Source organism: Triturus cristatus, chromosome 11 (assembly GCF_964204655.1).
Source record: "Triturus cristatus chromosome 11, aTriCri1.1, whole genome shotgun sequence".
Taxonomy (NCBI): Eukaryota; Metazoa; Chordata; class Amphibia; order Caudata; family Salamandridae; genus Triturus; species Triturus cristatus.
The window spans coordinates 1,106,760,114-1,106,782,241 of record NC_140594.1 but is presented as its reverse complement, the minus strand read 5'-3'; the positions used below and the strand labels follow the sequence as shown (position 1 = coordinate 1,106,782,241).

General features: G+C 46.2%; 1 protein-coding gene across 6 annotated transcripts in view; it reads left to right on the top strand.

The window, feature by feature from the left end:
* Window positions 1-22,128, top strand: part of LOC146786089 (eukaryotic translation initiation factor 4 gamma 1-like) — a 582,378-nt gene that overhangs the window by 307,141 nt on the left and 253,109 nt on the right. For all 6 annotated transcript variants that reach the window (XM_085635562.1, XM_085635561.1, XM_085635558.1 and 3 more), the window contains 3 exons: window positions 8,854-9,051; window positions 11,523-11,663; window positions 18,412-18,648. In XM_085635562.1, the coding sequence (XP_085491688.1) occupies window positions 8,854-9,051; window positions 11,523-11,663; window positions 18,412-18,648 (576 nt within the window). The remainder of the gene's footprint in view (window positions 1-8,853; window positions 9,052-11,522; window positions 11,664-18,411; window positions 18,649-22,128) is intronic.

Sequence of the window (22,128 nt, the reverse complement as noted above, 5' to 3'; positions counted from 1 at the left end):
TCGCGGTCCTCAACGTCAAGTTGGCGACCGCGAGCGAGCAAAATAACATCCTGGCAAGACTTTTTACTCGTTCGCGATCAGCAACATCAAGTTGCCGATCGCGAGCGTGGAAAATAAACCTCCCGGCGATATTCTCGACGCGGGGAGGTCAGGTTTCTCATTGCGAGTGGTCGCGTATGCTCGCGACCGTTCGCGATGAGAAACTACCAGTCTGCGTTGAGAAAGCTGCCGCTCGAGTACAAATCTACTCGAGCGGCAGAAAACGACCGCTTGCACTGTGTAAGATGCGGTTTGCAATGATTGCACAGTGTGGACATGCATCCGGCACTATGCAATCAGTGCGAACAGAATTTTGCCTAGTGCACTATGCAGATCGCGTAGCTCGCGTAGTGCGAAGTGCACTTCGCGTAGCCACGTGTAGCGCTACTACGCAAACTACGCCCAGGGTTAAAAAACGCGTACTTTTTTGCAGTTGCTGAGGTTACCTCCTTGTTGATTGTGTGATTCACATATTATAACTAGGGCTCACGGTTTTATGGTATTTATTTTTTTGACATTTCCGTCTGTATTTATCCATATTTATGTTTTGACAACTTTATCTGTATTTATCCATATTTATTATGGGGTTTGTGAAAAAAATAAAGCTGAAACTGGTATATTTCCACATTTATTTAACCAATAAATATGCAGTCACGCTTGAATGCCTGCCAGGTTTCAGTGATATGAACACCTGCGGAAGATAAATCAATGCACTTATATGAAAATAAGCACATTTCGGTATCAGCTTTGTGCATATCTACTGCTGTTTAAGCCTCTTTACTCAAATTCCTTTCTTTTTAACCCCCTTACCTCTCAATCCACACAGTTATTGGCCTGGCAGTCATGGCTAAGTGTATTTAGAATCACTCAAAAAGCACCCAATTTCCATTTTTATCCACATATAAAAATAAATACAGACAAGAAACGTTTTTCTGTCTGTATTTATCTGTAAAAATCGGTAAAAACGGAAAACAGGGAGCCTTAATTATAACTAAACATATTAAAACATGAAATGCCCTGTGTTTGGTTTCTTTTACAGGTATGGTTGTGGGTGTGTTGGAGTGGGATTTTGGTTATGTTTATATATATAATGGTGTGCCTATAAGTGCATGATGATGGGACTTCTGGAGTACATTATGGACCAACAATGGGTATGTTGGTGAATGATTGGAGGTTTGTGGATGTATTGTGATGCTTATGTTAACATATGATGATGGTGTCATGGCTTTCGATGTTGGTCTGTTGACATATAATGGATGTAACTTTAAGATTTTAGTTGTGTTGGCATGGGATGATATATGCTGGTGTACTATCTGGGAGGTGTGGACACATTTATATGGTTATATTAGCATATGATGGTGTTGTTTTGGCATATGGGGTGTTAATGTATAATGTTTGTGTGAACTCATAACAACTTATCACACCACTGCTGTCCCTTTATCACGTTGAAGCCCCTCTTGGCGCAGCCTTGGCACTGGACCTGCAGTCTTTCTGCATGCGGGTTAGCCTCGCCTTTGCAGCCAATCTGTGAGTCACCCTGCTCTGACTCTGCTGGCACTCTATGTGCCCCAGACCAACCTGCTTTGCCCCTCCAGCCTATTTATATGCCCCTGCATGCCCTATGTGTTCCCACCCCTACAGGCCTTCTGTGACATCATCCTCCCATCCTGCTGGGCAAACTATGTGCCACTCTGCACACTACAGTCCCTCTGCATGTCACCCACCTGTCCTGACGCTGCTCTGTGTGTCTCACCCCCCCTTCAGCCCTTTCTGTTTTGCTTGCATCTCCAGCCTCTCTATGCACCTCTACCACTTTGCAATAACTCTTTGTGCTTTACTTCATGCAGCCCCTGTGGGTTGCCCTTCCTCAACTTTCCTATCTAAAAGTGCACATCCCTATTGTCCACAACCCCCTGGAGTGCTCCCACTGCATCGCTAAATACTTATAAGGTCCCAAAGGCAAGACCGATTGCATTGCAAATGCTTGTTACTTCAGGGATCAGCAACGGCAGGCCAGGCCCTGGTGTCTCTCCTCTCAGTCAGGCAAGTGCGTTGCTCACACACCTCTGATTTTCTATATTAATCAAACTCGCAGTTTTAGAGAGTCTTACCAACTCCTGCTTGCATACGTTCCCCAGATAAGCGGCTAGGCTTTTTCAAAAACGACAATAACAAGATGGCTTTCTGCAACCAGAGTCTACAGTCATCTAAAAGCAGGACGCCCTCCACAAGGAACCATAAGGGCTCATTCCACAAAGGCTATGGCCACTCCTGCAGCATTATTTGTAGGTGTTCCTCTGTCGCTGATTTGCTACATGGAAGAACATTCATACTTTTACTCAACACTACTCTTGCGACTCTACAGTTTACAATGATGCTGCAGCGGGACAAGCCATTATTCGCCATCTCTTTATGTAAGTTGAGCCATTGAGCAATTAAAAAAAAAAAAAAAGTTCAATGTGCGTTACACCCTCCAACCACTGCTAAAATTTTTTTCGTATAAACCGATTATTTTTGTCCTTTTATAATATTTACAGATTTATGTAATTTGGAAATACTGCTTAGTACTCTGATTCAAGCACGAGAATCTATGAAAGATCGAATACTGTAGAAGAAACAAGATATTTATCTAAACAAAAATCTGTGTTGTCAGCTGAGAAATAAGTATTAAGTCCAAATGATGGAATTAGAGGCTAACGTGGATTCGTATGAATATGAAAAGTAAGGGGGACCTGAAAAGGGGAGATGAATCCTGGACTCCACAAATGCCAGGGATTCTTTTCTGATCCTTGTTGCACTGAAATTAATGTGGAATTTGAGGTTCTATTCGTATACGTGAAAACTCCTCTTGCCCCATGTTTTCAAAGCCACCCATCCCGGATACCAAAACATCTCCGCAAGGTGAGAAGAAGAACCTGCAGAAGTACATTGCTGCTGGTTCCCCGGTGTGAGAAAGTGCCCTCTTTCTTGCATGGTAGGCCCCCACTTTTTTGCTGAATTGCTGATGTACTTTGACTGAGTGTTCCCTGGGCTCCTGACAATCAGGTACCCAGGGCCTGTGACCCTTCCCTAAAACTGCATTGATGCCTAAACCAAATTGGCATCTCTGGCCACATGTCAGCCCCTGGTAAATGGTACCATAGGTACCCAGGGCACTGTAACCAGAGAAGGCCCCTAAGGGCTGCAGCACTTATTGTGCCACCCTTAGAGGCCCTGTACCCTGACACACACACACTGCCTTTGCAGGCTGAGTGTCTGGGTGCAGAACAAAACAAAGAGACGACATGGCACACATCCTTGTGTGCCATGCCCACAAACCACTGCCCTGGCATACATCAGTCACTCCTCTAGCTGGGTGCCCTATGCCAGTGGTGAGGGTACAGGTGCATGAGCCCTGTACCCCTACAATGCCCAAGTCCATTCCTGGGCCATGTAAGTTCAGTGCTGCCATTAAGAGTATATGGTGCTGGGAGGTTGTCATTACGAACTCCACAGCACCATAATGGCTGCACTGAAGACTGGGAAGTTTGGTATCAAACTTCTCAGCACATTAAACCCACACTGATGCCAGTGTGGGATGTAATGTAAAATGCACAACAGAGGGCATCTTAGAGATGCCCCCTGAAACTCGATCAACTCCCAGTGACCTGACTTAGTGGCTGCGCAGGCTGCCACCACCAGACATGTTTCTGGACCCCTGGGTCGAGAGCTTGCTGCTCTCGGGGGCCTGAAACAATGCACATCCTGGGATGAGGTGCCAAGCCTCCTCCCGCAGGATGGGCAGGGTTCACGAAGGAGAAGCTTCAAAGGCATGCCGCCTTTGTGAGCTTCTCAAGACCACTTGCTACACTCAGCAACTGGTCCCCGCTGGTTCTACCCACCACTTTGGGCGGGAGACCCGGCAGGAAAAACAAAGTGAGGAAGAGAGGTGTGCACACTTCTGCCAACTACACCCCTAAGGTGGGGGAGGCGAGGTGAAGCACAAACTCGAGTCCCCGCCATCTTGAGGATGGGGGACCCAGCCAGTCAGGGACAGGCTCCTGCCCCCTCCCACTGGAGAGTGGCAGAATAGGGAGTGTACCCACCCCAGGGAAGGGACCCATTGGTCCCTACCCTTTACCTACCTGTAACGCCCCTAAATTTAGTGTTTAGAGGCACCCTGAACCTTCCTTCCTCAGATCCAGCAACCACAAGAAAAGAAGAAGGACGAGAAGCCGTGCAGAGCTAACAACAGGACGATGCCCACTGACTTGGCCCCAGCCCTATAGACCTGTCCCCCCTCGAACCTGCTCCTGCAAAGCCCCGGCGTGTCCAGCGGCCAGCAATCTCAAAAACCCTGGAGGACCTGCCTGCATTCTCTCTCCAAGCTGTTTCTCCCGTGAACACCGGACATGTTTGAACTGCAGCTTCTGGTGCCAGCCAGAAACCGCAAAACCAGCACACTCTGCAGCCGCCGAGCCCGGCCTGTGTTTGAGTGAACAAACACCACGAGGAGGTCCCCCGGCGATCCTGACCCGAGATCCAGTGCCCCCTGACCTGCCTCAAGCCTCCAGACGACGCCTGCAGCCTCAGTGCAGGAGACCCCCCTCCCCCTACCGCGACCAGAGCGGGTAAGAAAATCCGTCGTCTAAAGGCACCCCTGCCACCGACGCCCCATGACCTTATGTGCCCAACCCAGTGATGCCTAACTATCCCGCTACATCCCAACTTACCCCTCGAAGTGGTGGTCACTCCTGGAAGATCTTCGTCCCCGAGCCTGCAGCGTTTCTTTGTCCCGGAGAATCTCCATTGAATTCAACAGGGCACCTGACCTCAAAACTGCACCCTGCACCCAGCTACCCTAGCGCTGCTGAGGGTGTCCCTTTGGTGCTAACTTGGTCCCCAACATGCCCTGAGCTTAACCCTAGGAGCTTTGCTCCCACAACCCCGTGGCCTGCTTGCCAGCAGCCACCAACCGGAGTCCCCCTATCCCCCATTGGATAACATTGGGCCTCAACACTCTGCACCCGGCCGCCCGATTGCCACTGAAGGTGCAACAACAGTGCATCACTGACCCTGGGAGACCCCTGAGTCTAACCTCTGAACCCTAACTCAAAAGACCTATTACTTACCTTGAAACCGATAACTCATTTTTCCTCATAGGATAACATTGACACTTTTTCTCTCAAAAAGTTTTTAAGTGTCGACTTTTGAAAACTGCAAATATTCCTTAAAAATCAGCCGATTAACCAAAACGCATTTTCTCAACTGTTTTCTGGAAATGTACCAGTGCTGATTCCAGGATACAGCACGGAGTAAGAAAAAGTAATGATAACCTAACTTACCTGCTAAGTGAATTTCCTCCCATAAGATAACATTGGTGATTCTATGTGAAAAAGTTTCCAAGTGTCAACTTTTGAAATACAATAATATTCCTTAAAAATCATACCTTTAACCAAAACACATTTACTCACCTGTTTTCAGGAAATGTCCCAGGGCTGAATCTAGGATCCGGTCCTGTAGTTAGAAAAGTAATCTGAAAAGTAATTAACTGCATTTTACTTAAAAAGCCCATTCACTTGAATGTACTTACCTGCAGTGTGTTGAAAACTGCTTTCTTAAACCTGTAATCAAATCCAGTACCAGTTATACTGCAATTCTGAACTGTGTTCAAACAAGTCAATTACTACTGCAAAGTATTTTATGCTGACCTGTACCAGGCTTGCTTGGTTCTAGAAATAAAACAACAGTATATTTTTTTATACAAAACAATTGGCCTAGAGTTCAGTTCTTGAGTGTGTCAGACCATTTGCTGGCTGAGTGTGTACATCAAATGCTCTACACTGTCCTCTGATACTTCCTTACTGCTCAACCAAGCTACCACTTTAGAGAGTAAGGTTCTATCTAACTTTAACCTCTGCCAAACCTCTGGAGACCCTCGGACTCTATACACACTGTACCTCACTTTGGTGCAGTATATATAGAGGCAGTTTCTTACACCTGGGTAAAGATGTAGAACAGTGCAAGGCAGACAATGCCCAGAGGTCAGCCATCAAGAGCAAGAAACCCACAGAAGAAGCCAGCATCAGCACTCAAGTTAGATTGGGAGCCGCTTGGTCCTTCCAGAGGGTCCGCAGCATGCAGCTATCAACATTACACAGACTCTCTGGGTTAGTGAGGCCCAGCAGCGTCTGGACATGGTTTGGAGCATTATTCCAAGCTCATCCTAGTGAACATCACAAATTTTTGTGCAGCACTGTACATCATCAGGATGTCCAGCTCTGCTTTTAGGAGAAGAAGGTGCAACCAAGGGCACAAGAAGTCATTCTCTGCTCTTTGCGTTTTTAAATTTCAAGATCGGTTCCACTTCTACTCCTGAGATTACAGTAGCAAGGCTCTGCAACTTTAAATAAAAACCCTGCCATAAGGAGTATTTCTAAGAGAAATCCCGGATCTCTGTAGTGTCTTCCAAACATAGCAAAGGTTCTACAAAAGCTGAGTGTGTCACTGAGTAGCCTGGATATTGGCCAACGAGCAGCAATGGGATGGGAAGTGATGTTACAGGGGCCCATCTCAGCCCAAGACCCCGGTCACAGCTCCAGGTGGTAAATGGACAGTGATTCATGGTGATTGCCTGTGCCCAGCTTTAAGACTTGATTTTTGGAGGGAATGAGGTTGGTATATGTATGGACACAAGACAGAGAAGATGCAGGAGAGCACACAGCAGAGGAAGAGGTGGTGGAGATTCAGGACAACAAGGGGGAAGAAGATTCTGCATCCCACAGCCATCAAAAGCACAGAAGGGCAAAGGCAACGGACCAGATCAGTAGCACATAAGAAAAGGGATATAGCAATCAGCATCCCCGGATTGACAATAATTGAGACACAAAAATAGTACTTATTCGGGTCTTAACTTTTTGTCCAGATTCAAATATGAATTTTGCAAACGTCAGGATCAGTGTTTACCGTTACACAAGAAAGTTGAAGTTATACATGTTTCAACATTTGCACCCTCCAAAAATACAGAAATCAGGGGAAAGTGAAACTCTTAAGTCAACCAGTTGAGGAGGAGATACCAGTCTTGTTAATCCAAAGAAGTTTAGAGATTGAAAGCAAAGAGGAAATATGTGAAATAGAGAACAGAGAAAAGCTTAACCCTTGGGGTCATCTCTCTTCTGTCTAAAGCATGACCAGCAGATAAGATCAAGAAGGATTGAACATAGTCAGTCTGGTATTTGCCCACAGTTGCGCACTTCATCACCGGATCGCAATTACACAGGGAGATGTCTGCGAAATGGAGCTGTTTGCAGGAGTAGCAACTAGTGGAAGTAGGAGCCTTTGTTTTACTCCTCTGATTCAGCACTCAGGTGAACGACAAGTTTGGTGACGTGGCGATCAATACCAGCGTCACTTCGAGGAGCTATGTACAGTGACTGCTCACCTCAAAATGCAGAATTGTCCTCCGGTTTGTCACAACAAGGAGAGCTGCATTTCTACAAGAGCCATAGGCAGTAGAGAGGAGAGATCTCCTATCCTCGGATTCAGTTGCAGTTGTAGGGCAAGTTTGTGAACTGAGTACTGCAGACCATAATACTGCCACTATTGCAAGAAGAACTCGTGATGACAATAGTTTTAAAGGATGCTTGTAGAGGCCAAAGTCGCGTCACACCTTGGGAAAGCTGGGACGACCTGCCCCATTTGACTTTTTTCTAACCTGCTTTTTTTCCTCCTACCAGTATACTTGGCCATCTGCAAGCCTGCAAGCATATTAAATGTTCACCATGAGTTTGCATGATATATAACAGTAAAGTCTAAGGTAACTTGTGGTTGGGGGCAGATGGTTGGTAGAAGGTGAGTACAGGCCTTCTAACCTGTACCCCTAGGAGGAAAGTCTGCGGATTCTTGTCATGTAAATTATGCACAGTCCTCCACAAGTGTGGTCCTTTTTTACCTAGGTGGTGTGTAGTGTGTTGTGTTCTATGTGCTTAGGATGTTTTGGTCTAGGAGACTGTGTACAGCATTACCAGCATCCAGGAGTGTAATAACCCCTCTTGTAGCCAGAACCTGTCCAGACCCTCTGAATCATTGCTATGAGAATGTGTTTCAGAGACAAGACATTGTATGTCCTGTTTTCGAGAGACTAGACCTTGGTGGTCTACCAGAGACATGTTGGTTTGAGGAAAGTATCCATACCTTGGAGTGATATGCTAAAATATTGACTTTGTATACAGTCCTAGGGTGCTAAGAATGGAATGATTTTTTTGGACCACTCAATTTCAGGAAAGGTTCCAGCAGAAGTGATTATGTCGGTCAATTGCAATGCATTCAACACTTGTTACAAGCAAGAACCAGCACATGTGACAAACACTCCCAACCAATCATTTCTGATTACAGCTCCGAGTATGTGTGCCCACTGGCTCAGTTTTTTTGTGCCATGCACTTCGGCCATGAGTGGTAATAAGAAAGGCAAGTGGGGTAATACTAGCTACAAGTTGAGCAAATTAAGGGAATGAGTGGGACTTTGGCCCTTTTCGGCATGGGTGATAGCAGGCATATAGTAGAAAAATCTAACTTAGGGTCAGCGTGCAGTTATTCCTCAGATAAAGGTGTTTAGATCTCAGCGTGTGGATTTCTCAGATTGAAGCAGTGTTGACATTGCTATTGTTAGAAGCAAATGCTTAGCCATGAAGCCACTGTTTTTGTTATAAGACTACTCTTATGATAGGTGCTTTCTTTTGTCTGGCTCTTGTGGACATAGGTGGGTGCCATATGGGACACGATTGGCTGGGATGCGAAAACAAATCATTTATCAATATTTCATTCAATTCTTGACAGGATCTCCTCTATAGGATGGACAATATTCTCAGCAGGTTCACCCTACAGACGTTCAATCAGCTGATCATGGAGGTCTGTTCTCTTCCTATCGAATCAGAGGATCAACTGAAGGGGGTCGTTGACTTGATCATTGAGAAGGTCGTCTCTGAGCCAAATTTATCGGATGTGTATGCCAAGATGTGCCGCTGCCTGATGGGGGTAAGTTTATGTGCTGGGAATTTGTTGATGTGCTACTGTCCAATATGAACATGTTGAAACACCTCTCTAATAGGGGTATTTCGATGTGCCGTTGTCTGCAAGGGGCATGTATTTGTCTGCTACCGGATGATATATAATTCACGTGCCATTGTGCAAGCATAAATTCATGTGCCACTTTCTGAATGAGATAAGCTCACATGCTAAATTCAGATGAGGATGAATTCACATGCTGCAGGTTGATGGGGGAATGAGGTCCCATTGTGTTTACTAATTGACAATAAGTAGTCTATCGCTCTGTGATGGCGGAAGAAGTTTATGGGAGGCTCTCTAACGCACAATAAATGTACGCACTGCGCTTTGATAGAGGAATTCGTTATCCTTCCAAATGAGTTGATGGCCACACTCTGACTCTGCGTTATTTCATGTGTTGCCCTCTGATAGGCTATCCAGTTATTTCCTACATTTTGATGGGATAATAAGCTTGCATGTAACTCTTTGATTGGAGGATTCATTTGAGTTGCACTGCCTGACGGTGGATACATTTGCATGCTATGTTCTGATAGGGGATAACCTTGCGTACCATGTTTTGACCAGAATAGGTTGGTGAACCACTATTTTATGAGGGGATTTGTTTGCATTCCAATCTTTGATAAGGGGTAAGATGGGTATAATTAGGTAATGCAGCATCCTGCTAACAGCAACATTTGAATTTAAATGAATTGAGAAACACTTTCTCTTTCATTTCTGTAATTTCATTCTATGCTTAATCTGAATTTATCCCCAAAGATTACAGTCCTCATTTACAGGGTTTTGGTGTAAGGCAGTGCCTCAAAGTCACCTTGTGGAGCTGCCCTACGTCAAAGTAAAAGGGCAGGAATTCACTGTATTTATCTAATATGGTGCACTCCTGTCCTTTCCCCCGGGGCTGATCCCTTTTCGGCAGCCTAGCGCCAACGCAGCCATCCTTGTACCATGGTGCAAGGGTGCCTGTGTTGTCTGATGGATTGTTTTAGTTCAGGAAGGGGCATCTTCCTGCTCAAAAACAACCCTAGGAGGCTTTTGCCTCTTTTTATGTATGTGTGCTGCAGAATGCAGCAAACATGGAAAGAGATAAAAATGAGGAGAAATAAAGTTATTTCTCCTCGTTATCGGGAATTGTCAAAATCTGTGGGTGTTTATTGGAAACACCAACTGCAACGCCCATCGAGCACCTCCCTAGCGCAGAGTAAGGCAACACAGCAACTTCCGTTGCTTTGCCTTGCTCCATATCTGTGAGGCCATGGAAAGCCATGCAAAGTGGCTATGTGTGACCTCATAGATATGATTTCAAGGTTTGCCCCGCCAGAGCGTCAGAAAAAGTGACACTACAGCGGCGCAAGGGGCTACTAAATATGCCCCTTAGTCCTTAGTATTGAACTGCTGGTGTCACAGTTGTTCTGCCCAATTACCAAACTTTGGGGCACATGCATCAACCTAAGGAATTGCGATTCCTTAATAGCAATTTTTAAGGAATCGCTATTTAGGAATTGCAATTCCTTAATCATGTAGGAATCGCAAAATAAATTGCGATTCCTACACATTCCGTAATAACAAACCACAAATTGTGATTCGCTATTAGGGAATGCCTTACCATTCATTCCATTGGGCCTTGAGGCCCATGGGAATGAATGGGACAGCATTCGTAATTTGCGATTACCAAATAGGTAATCGAAAATTGTGACTGCAATTTCAAGGGTGCTAGGGGGCCAAAAGGCCAGCCTGATGCACCCCCAAAAATGGTATGTGTGCACATGTGGCGCACACACATGCCCTAAGGGCATGTGTATGCGCCACATGGCACTTAGAAAAATGCAATTTTGTGTATTTTTCTAAGGAATTGTAAATTACCGTCAACTTGAAGTTGATGGTAATTTGCGATTCCTTAATGCAAAGTCGCATTCTGAGAACTGCGTTTGCTAAGAAGGTAATCGCAAAAATTGCGATTACCTATTTTGCAAATGCCTTTGGGGTTGATGCATCCCAAAAGGCTATTTCCCGGTTGCAAAGGGGCCGATTCTGAGCCCCTTTGTGAATTTCAGGAAATCTATAGAGTACATTGGGTTGTTTGCTTGGGGTACACATGCATACTCTCTTTTGATCAGTCGTAACACTCTCTGAAATCTGTCTGTTGCCTAGACACTGGTTTGGAATGGCTTGTCATTATCAGAAATTGAATACAGTCGATTGTGACTGTCATTTGTTCCACTGCACAAATCGCCCAAAGTTAATCAAAGAGACACTAACTAAGAGTGTAAATTTCTTTGAGGTCGGTAGGTCATAGCATTGATGCTTGTAGTACCTCAAGGGCAAATCATCAGCATCATTCCACAATCTTTCTTTCAGAAATGTGTATGATTAAGCGATGAGATTATTAAGCCACAAGCCTGTTAGCAGGCTTCATTTCATGATCGTGTGGTGTTTATTGTTTCTAGCTGACTGTCCCTGCAGCAGAAAATCCTGCAAAAACGGTGAACTTCCGCGAGGTGCTGCTGAACCGTTGCCAGGTGGAATTTGAAAGAGATGACACCGAGATGTTTAGAATGAAGGAGGAGGAGATGGATGCAGCTGGCTCGGTAAGAAGTAGCTCTGTCTTACTCTTGTTAATAGTTGTGATTTACACCTGCATGACTGGCATGACTTGGACCACGCCACACCTGAAACAAGCTCATTTGCATATTTCATTTAAATACATTTTAGCCTGATATTGACGGATTCAGCACCCGTGAATAGCCACTAAGCACTGTGCCACCAGTACACCCCTGTTACACCCTAAAGAAGACCACCAGATCTTCTATCCTATAACAAGCTGAAGTAAATGCTACGGCTCTGGTTGACAAGCAACCCTTGTATACGAGGTCCATGCCATCAGTTGATCTTTCATAGCATCTCATGCTTGGAAGAATCAACCAAGGATAATCTTTGCATGAATCTATGAAAGATACCAATGCTGGAGAACTGTTGTTATAGGTGAGTAACTATTTAAACTTTGCAGGTGTGACCAGGGTAGGGGATGTGTTTTAGTAGTAGATTGCAGACCTCAATCCTGGAGATTTGAGTTCTAATCCCAACATCAGCCCTCGACCAACATTTTGTCATTCTAGGTGAATCACTTCATCTCCCTGTGCCTTACATTTTTAATATGTGTAATAGGATGTACATATGTGTAATTATGCAATGCAAAAAGAAAAGAAATGTGTAATGTAAATAGCCACTTTACAGTGTGATGTCTACCACCGTCCTTAATATATGTCAATTTCCCTCACTGAAATCCTGTTTTCAGAGATAATTTCAGCTGGATCTCACACAGCACCTCAGGGTAAAGATAATTCTTCAACTTAAAAAAATATGTTCGAGGCATTTGAGCTGCAGATCACACACTTAGGATAGTAGATCGCCATCTGGTGTTGGGCTCGGATGCTTGCAGGTTGTTGTTGTCTTCGGAAGAAGTCTTTGGTCACGAGATAGGTGACTCCTCCCTTGGACGACAGTGCGCATGGGCATCAACTCCATTGTTAGATTGTTTTTTTCTGCCATTGTGTTCGGATGCAACTTTTCCGCTCCGGTTGGAAATCTCAATTCAAAGCTTTTAGAAGCGAAAAACTTCCACAAAACATCGAAGCACCTTCATCCTCGACATCGATTTCATCGGCTCGATTCCGGACGTCGACGCGGGCTGCTGGGCCTATCCACGCCGTGAGGCCTACGGCTCATGGAAAGGACGCCTTTCAAAAAATGCACCCAGTGTGGAGCAAAATTTCCGCACAGTGACCACCACAAAGTCTGTAACCTGTGCCTATCACCTGAGCACGACGAGTCCAGCTGTCCAGCCTGCGCATCATTTTGATCCAAAAAGACCATTCGAGATCGAAGGGCTCGACGCGACATCATGGCACAAAGACCAGCTCCGGAACCAGAGGACATCTTTGATGAGGGCCCGGATGTCCCGGAAGAAGATTCCGAGGATCTACAAATCATCTCCGAAGCAGACGACTCAGACGACCCCATCACTCCTGGGCAACGTGTGAGTACTACTGCCCCTGCCCCAACTCCTCCAAAACCAAAGGCATTGGTCAAGACTTCGCCTGCTGGCCCCAGTCGAGACCGAAAACATCCTTCAGAAGCCCCGCCTCCAGGCTCGGCTCCGAAGAAACATAAGCCTTCCGGTAGCTCGGGACCGAGCAAGCTGCATGTCATTGTTCAACCGGCACTTTCGGCACCGAAGACAAAAGACTACTCCGCACCGAAATCGGCTCCGACGCCTTCGGCCCCGAAAACACCAAGGCCAATAGATAAACCGGCACCAAAGGTTCCCAAGCCTAAGGATACAACTTCGGCTCCGAAACCATCATCGGCACCGAAACCACTGGCTAAGGACTCTCATACACCTCCTAAAGCCAAAAACTCCACCGATCAACCAAAACCTTGATCGGAACCGAAAAAAATCGGCGCCAAAACCTGTTCCCGAGGAACAAGAACTTTTCCATCCAGATCCCATTGATCCAAGGCAGAGAAAGATTTATATTAATCCAAAGACTGGACATGTCACCGCGGTGTCATGTAAAAAACGGAAACTGGACACACCACCTGTCCCAGTTCCTATAAACAAGAAGGACTCTGCAAAATCGCCTATGCCTCCTTCCTCTCCTATACTGCCTTCTAACCCACCCCCTCTGCCTACACCACACTTGCCTTTACCCTCTCCATCACATACACCACCTCCACAGGATGATGATGATGACCTAGGGGATGGGGGTGACCCTAATGATCCGTTCACGGATCCAGATACCGCACCGCTGGATGATTGGGCATTCCCTTTACCAGACATGCCTGAACCTCAGCCATATCCCTCCAAACCATCACCTCCAGATGATCACCTGGGGTTTGGCCAATTATTAAATAGAGCGGCACTTTACCATGGCATCACGATGCACTCCGACGCACCTGAGGAAGACTTCCCATTAGATACTTTTGAGTAATCTCAAAAGTCTGTACAAATTCTGCCTATGATTAAAGGAGTCATAAAACACGCCCGAGGTATTTAAAGACCGCGTCCGTGCCAGGGTTCTTAACCCAAGGATAGAAAAGAAATATAGGCCTGCCCCTGAAGACCCCAGTTACATCAAAGGGCAGCTCCCTTTGGATTCTTTGGTCGTTTCCAACGCTAGAAAACGCGCCAACTCCCAAACCACAGGAGATACACCACCCCCAACAAAGAATCCAAACTGTTAGAAGCCTCGGGCAAAAGAGTAGCAGCACAAGCCGCTTATCATTGGCGTATTGCCAACATCCAAGCCCTACTAGCACGCTATAACAGGGCCCACTACGACCAATTAGAGACTCTATTACAACATCTGCTAGAGCAATATAAAACCCAGGCAAATGACCTTATCCAGGAGGGAAAACTTATTTCAAATGCGGCAATTAAATGTGCGCTTGACGCCGCAGACACCGCCTCTAGATCAATTAACACAAGTGTGCTCCTTCGACGACATGCCTGGCTACGCATTTCAGGCTTGCAGCCAGAGGTACAAACTACCATACTTAGTCAGCCATTCAACCAGGAACAGCTCTTTGGGCCAGCAGTAGACACTGCCCTTGAAAAAATGAAGAAGGACACCGAGACTGCTAAGTCCATGGGAGCATTACAGTCTCCCCAACCACGTGGCTCCTTTCGGCGCTCCTTCTATAGAGGAGCCTCCAAAAATATGGGAGCGGACACCTCCTCTACATTCAAACCCGCTACACAAACATCCCCCAGTAGAGGATATTTTAGAGGTGGATACAGAGGAAACAACAACAAGGGGCGAGGTTGAGGTAATAACACTCGTACCTCCCCTGCCACAAAACAGTGACTTTCCTCCACTCCCCCCAGACCATTCCACTCCAGTCGGGGGAAGACTAAAACAGTTCCTACCTGTCTGGAACTCCATCACAACAGACAAGTGGGTAAGACAAATTATCCAGTATGGTTACTGCCTGGAACTCACAACTACCCCCCCACACATACCGCCCAAACAGCGTTCCATGACACCAGACCATCTTACGCTCCTCAAACAAGAGGTTCTCTCATTGCTTCAAAAACAAGCTATAGAACCAGTTCCCTTAGAACATCAGGGTACAGGGGTATACTCACTCTACTTCCTAATCCCCAAGAAGGACGAGACACTAAGACCAATACTCGACCTCAGACCCCTAAACCTGTATATGAACTCAGATCATTTCCATATGATCACTCTTCAACAAGTGCTCCCACTTCTGCAACAAGGCGATTTCCTTGCCACACTAGATCTCAAGGACGCCTACTTCCACATTCCCATACATCCTGCCCACAGGAAGTATCTAAGGTTTATGGTGGACGGACAACACTACCAGTTTACAGTCCTTCCATTCGGGGTAACAACCGCGCCCAGAGTATTCAAGAAATGTCTGGCAGTAGAAGCAGCACATCTCAGAAGACAACAAATGCATGTCTTCCCGTATCTAGACGACTGGCTAATAAAAGCCAAGTCATTCAACAAATGTGTTCTACACACTCACCAAACTATCCAAATCTTACACAACTTGGGATTCACAATCAACTATCCCAAATCTCATCTCCAACCCTCTCACATACATCAGTATCTAGGAGCCACCATAAACACCTCCACAGCCCTAGCATATCCCAGCTCAGCCAGGATAGCCAATATACAAGCTCTTATCACAAAATTTCAAATCCAACACTCTCTTCCAGCAAGAGTGTTCATGCAACTCATAGGCATGATGGCGTCATGCATCTTCATTGTACCTTATGCAAGACTTCAAATGCGTCCCTTGCAAGAATGTCTAGCACGTCAGTGGAACCAGGCTCACGGACAACTTACAGATCTGGTGTTGGTGGACAGCCACACACATCTCTGAAATGGTGGAACATAACAAACCTGTCCAAAGGGCGGACGTTCCTAGAGCCTCTTCCACAGATGGTGCTGACAACGGACGCATCGCTCACAGGATGGGGAGCCAATCTCCTCGGCCACACCACTCAGGCAAATGGACCACTCAACAGAAAGCGCTCCATATCAATTACCTGGAACTGCTAGCAGTGTTCCTAGCACTAAAATCATTCCAACTACATCTCCAGAACAAAACTGTCCTCATCCGGGCAGACAACATGACAGCCATGTATTACATGCAAAAACAAGGAGGCACACATTCTCTCCAGCTGCCCCAGCTCGCACAGAACATTTGGAGATGGGCCATTCCCCAGAACATACACCTACTTGCAGAACACCTTCCAGGGGTTCACAATCAAATTGCCGATCTGTTAAGTCGACAAACTCAACGGATCCACGAATGGGAACTAGATCCCCAAGTCCTACTGCCCTTTTTCCAACAATGGGGCCAACCAGACATAGATCTGTTCGCCACACACGAAAACGCAAAATGCCCAGCCTTCGCCGCCAGGTTTCCCCACCCGGAGTCAAAGGGCAATGCGATATGGATGAACTGGTCAGGCAGATTTGCGTACGCTTTTCCGCCTCTCCCTCTCATTCCATTAGTGGTACGCAAGCTCTGGCAACAGTCTCTCAAACTGATCCTAGTAGCTCCCACATGGGTACGCCAGCCGTGGTTCCCAACACTGCTGGAACTCTTGCTAGTTCCACACCAAAAACGGCCTCTCTCCCCGTCCCTATTAACCCAGAACCATGGAGAAATCAGACACCCAGACCCAGGTCAACTCAATCTGGTGATCTGGCTCCTGAAGTCCTAGAGTTTGGTTACCTCAACCTGCCATTAGACTGTATGAATATTATAAAGGAGGCCAGAAGACCTACCACTAGAGGCTGCTATGCTGCAAAATGGAAGAGATTTGCCATTTACTGCACTATCAATCATATAAACCCACTGGATGCATCCATCCAGGACATCATTTGCTACTTACTGCACTTGCAAAGATGTAATTTGGCATACTCATCCATACGTCTCCACCTAGCAGCATTTACAAAATCGACAACACTTGTCACTCTTTAGAGTACCTGCGATCAAAGCCTTCATGGAAGGCCTTAAAAGAATTATTCCTCCCAGATTACCACCCTCTCCAGTGTGGAATCTAAACATTGTTCTTACAAGGCTCATGGGACCCCCATTTAAACCTCTGCATAAATGCGAACTACAGTTCCTCACATGGCAAGTGGCTTTCCTTATCGCTATCACATCCCTCAGAAGGGTAAGTGAAATCCAGGCTTTAACCATACAAGAACCATTCTTACAATTACACCGTAACAAAGTGGTTCTTAGAACAAATCCGAAATTCCAAGTGTCATATCTCCATTCCATCTTAACCAATCAGTAGAGTTACCCGTGTTCTTCCCAAATCCAGACTCGGTAGCTGAAAGAGCTCTTCATACCTTAGACGTTAAAAGAGCCCTTCTTTACTACATTGACAGAACCAAATCATTACGCAAAACAATTGTTTGGTGCTTTCTCTCCACCACATAAAGGCAACCCCATTTCCAAGTCTGGGATAGCTAGGTGGATAGTTAAATGTATACAAATATGCTACCACAAGGCTAAACGCACACTAACGGTTCCCCCTAGAGAGCATTCCACATGCAAAATAGGGGCTTTCAAAGCATTCTTAGGAAACATTCCCTTAGAAGATATTTGTAAGGCAGCCACATGGTCTACAGCACACACCTTCACTAAACACTATTGTGTTGACGTGCAAGCAAAGCAACAAGCTTCTGCGGGTCAGGCTGTCCTTAAAACTTTATTTCAAACTGCTGCAACCGATACAGGTGACCACCTCTAGGGGAGATACTGCTATATAGTCTATCCTAAGTGTGTGATCTGCAGCTCATATGCCTCGAACGGAATATGCTACTTACCAGTATGCATCTGTTCTTGGCATGTAGAGCTGCAGAGCCACACACGCCCACCCACCTCCCCGGGACCTGTATCTGTTCCAGCATTGTCTTACTTAGACATCACACATGGACATCTCTCTCTTTTCTACAAACTCCATCATTTCCCATCATGGCGAAAAACAATCTAATGATGGAGTTGATGCCCATGCGCACTGTCGTCCAAGGGAGGAGTCACCTATCTCGTGACCAAAGACTTCTTCCGAAGACAACAACAACCTGCAAGCATCCGAGCCCAACACCAGATGGCGATCTACTATCCTAAGTGTGTGGCTCTGCAGCTCTCCATGCCAAGAACAGATACATACTGGTAAGTAGCATATTCCTTTCTGTTCTTTTTACCTCAGAATGAACCCTGCATTATGTCAAATACCTTGTTAGAAAAAGAAAGATAAGTAACCTTGACCCCTTTCCTTTGTAGCCTGAGGAAAAGATACGCCTTAAGGAAGAGCTGGAGCTGTCACGAGACCAGTCTAGGAGGCGGCATTTGGGTAACATCAAGTTGACTGGGGAGCTGTTCAAGCAAAAGATGTTGGAAGAGAGCATCATGCATGACTGTGTAGTGAAGCTATTCAAGAAAAAAGACGGAGATTCGCTGGAGCGCCTGTGCTGGCTTTTGTCTTCCATTGGCAAGGACCTGGACACTTGCAAGAGTAAGGTATGGCCTGTACTACTGTGCACACATCCATTCCCTCACAATACAGTGCAGCCATCGTACCACCGCTTTGAGTGCTCCAATGCACTATATACTGTTCTCTGGTGTGCGTACCCAGAGATCGCTCATTTTCACATGTAAGGTGTGAGTCGCTCAGCAGTTGTAAATTTTTATTTGTATATCAGTACATTCGAGGCATATGAGCTGTAGATTGTATACTTTAGCATAGATTACCATCTGGTTTTGGGCTCGGATGTTTGCAGTTTGTTTTTGTCGAAGAAGTGTTTGTTAGTCACGAGATAGGTGACTCCTCCTTATGGTGACAGTGCGCATGGGCATCAGCTCCATCCCCAGATTGTGTTTTTCCGCCATCAGGTTCGGATGTGACTTGCTGCGCTCCGGGTCGGTGTCGTTATCGAAACCCCCCTTCGACACGCAATCACCTACCACTCGACGGTACTGTCTCGACCGCGTTTCCCTTTCTCGACGAGCATCTTCTACAATCGAAAAAACTTCAATAAACTTCGACGCGGGCTGTTGAGCCTACCCACGCCGATTCCGACGGAAGTCAATGGAACGGACTCCCTTCAAGAAATGTTCCCAGTGTGGTGCTAAATTCCCACACTCGGACCTACACCCAGTGTGTAATCTCTGCCTCTCTCCGGAGCATCGAGAGGATACTTGTGAGGCTTGTCTATCTTTCAAGTCTAAGAAGATCATTCATGATCGTCGGGCTCGACGCCACGAAATGTCCCGAGGAAGCAGCTCCATTCCGGACATCTTCCATCCAGGCCCCAACAGCATTCCCGAACAAGCCCAGGAGGAACAGGTCTCAGTCTCTGAAGCAGATGACTCCGACGTCGAGGACAAAGTCACCTCAGCTCAGCGGACCGTGAGTACCGAGACCCCTACCCCACCCAAGCCCATACAAAAGGCTCTGGTAACACCTTCGCCACAAGGCCCAGGTCCACACCGGTCGAACATTTCAGATTCCCCACCCTCTGGCTCGGCTATGAAAAACAAAGACAAGCCTTCCGGCTCGTGCTCGAGCCAACCACACTCCGGTACCGAAAAACCACCTTCGGCACCGAAGTCCAAGGCTGCCGATATGCCACGCCTTCCTCCATCGGCACCGTAAAACCCTCCGGCGCAGAAACAGCTGAAGGACAAACCCTCGGAGCCGAAGCATAGAGGAAAAACTTCAACACCGAAAACGTCGGAGCCGAAACAATCCAGGGAAAAACCTTTGATGCCTAAACCCCGAAGCAAAAGACTCCGGAGCTGAAACAACCGACACCAAAGTCTTCGGAACCAGAAAAGGCTTCTAAACCGGACACTATCCCTATGCCTAAACAGTCTAAGACTCCTCATAGTGAGAAATCTTCGGCACCGAAAAAACACCGGCTCCGAAGAACTTTTTGTCCCGGACCCAAACCAGAAAACAATTTGTAGCCATCCAAAGACTGGTCATATTCTCTCCAAACAACCTACAAAAAGGAAACCGGACCATTTTCAAAATTCACCGGTTCTGGCTAAAAGAATAGACATGGGCACTAATACCTCTCCACCCCTACACCACCTCCTCCACCTATTGATCCCAATTTACTTATCTCTCCAGTACACTCTCCAGAACACACTTTTCCACTCTCACAACCAGAGGATAGTGATAATGTAGATGGGGACGGACAAGGGGATGATAACATAATCCCACAACGAGACAATGATGATCCCCCACAGGAGCCAGATCCATGGATGGACTATAACACAGATCCTGACTTAAGAGACCCAGATCTTTATCCCTCTAAGCCATCCCCGCAAGACGATAATGTAGGTTTTGCCCAACTAATCAATAGGGCCGCAACATATCACGGAGTAAATCTACATTCTGACCCTGTAGAGGAGGATTTTCTCTTAGAGATTTTTGCTCAGCCACAAAAAACCTCACACGTCCTACCAATGTTAAAAGGGCTCATTAATTAGACACGCACCAGAAGTGTTTAAGGACCCTATTAGGACTAGGGTTCTTAACCCAAGGATAGACAAGAAATACAAAGCTGCTGCCAGTGACCCCATATACATTAAGGGTCAACTTCCTTTAGATTCCCTGGTAGTGGCTAATGCACGTAAAAGGACCAACTCTCAAGGTTCAGATGACGGCCCGCCTCCAGATAAAGAATCCAAATTATTAGATGCATCAGGCAAACGTATGGCGTATCAAGCTGCAAACTATTGGAAAATAACCAATACACAAGCTCTCTTGGCCACCTAAAACAGTGTCTACAGTCACAATGGTCTCAAGCGGAGGTGTACCTACAAGATCTAGTGTTGATAGGGCCAGCGACCCATCGCTCTCTGCAGTGGTGGAACAGCAACAATCTGTTGCAGGGTCAGCCCTTCAATGCCAATTAACCGTAAGTGCCCATCACATCAGATGCATCCTTACACATTTGGGTGGCACACATGCTAGATCTCACAGTGCGCAGACAGTGGTCTCCAGTGCCGAAGCAGCTACACATCAATCACCTAGAGCTTCTTGAGATTCAGTTAGCCCTCAAAGCATTTCAACAACATCTTTACCACATAGTGGTTCTAGTCCGCACTGACAACATGACAGCCGTTTACTATATTCAAAAACAGGAAGGCACACACTCCATAAAGCTCTCGCAGATAGCAGACCACATATGGTATGCGGCAATACATCACAATATCCACCTCCTAGCAGAATATCTACCAGGGGTGGACAGTAACTTTGCAGATCTGCTCAGCAGAATGTACCAACAAGTGCATGAGTGGGAAGTCAACACAACATTGCTCTACTTATACTTCCAATGATGGGTAACCCTGGAGGTAGATCTCTTTGCCACACAGCAGAACGCAAAATGCCAAAGCTTCACATCCAGGTTTCCTCACCCTTGCGTAATGCCCTGCTGGATCGATTGGTCAGGGACATTTGCCTAAACTTGTCCTCCTTTCCCACTCATTCCTTCCATGGTTCAGAAACTCAGCAAATATCCCTCACACAAATCGTAATAGCCCCAACATGGGCGCGCAAACCTTGGTTCAAAATCCTATTAAAACTGTCAGTTGTGCCACACGAGAAGTTGCCAACCTAGCCACACCTTCTTACTCAGGAGGAGGGCAGGGTCAGATACCCCAACCAGCTCAATCTAGCGATTTGGCTCCTGAAATCCTACAGTTTGCACACCTAAATCTTCCACAAAAATGTATGACCATTCTCAGACAAGCCCGTCGGCCTACCACACGGTCAGAATGTAAAAGATGTGTACAATATTGCTTAAGAAAACAGATCTAACCACTCTCACCTACGAAGATGTTATTTGTTACCTACTCCACTTACAGGCAGGCCTAGCCTACACTTCCATTTGGTTACACTAAGCAGCACTTACTGCATATATGCGAAACCGACAACATATGTCTTTGTTTAAAATTCCAGTCATTTAATTTGTTATGGAGGTATTCAAA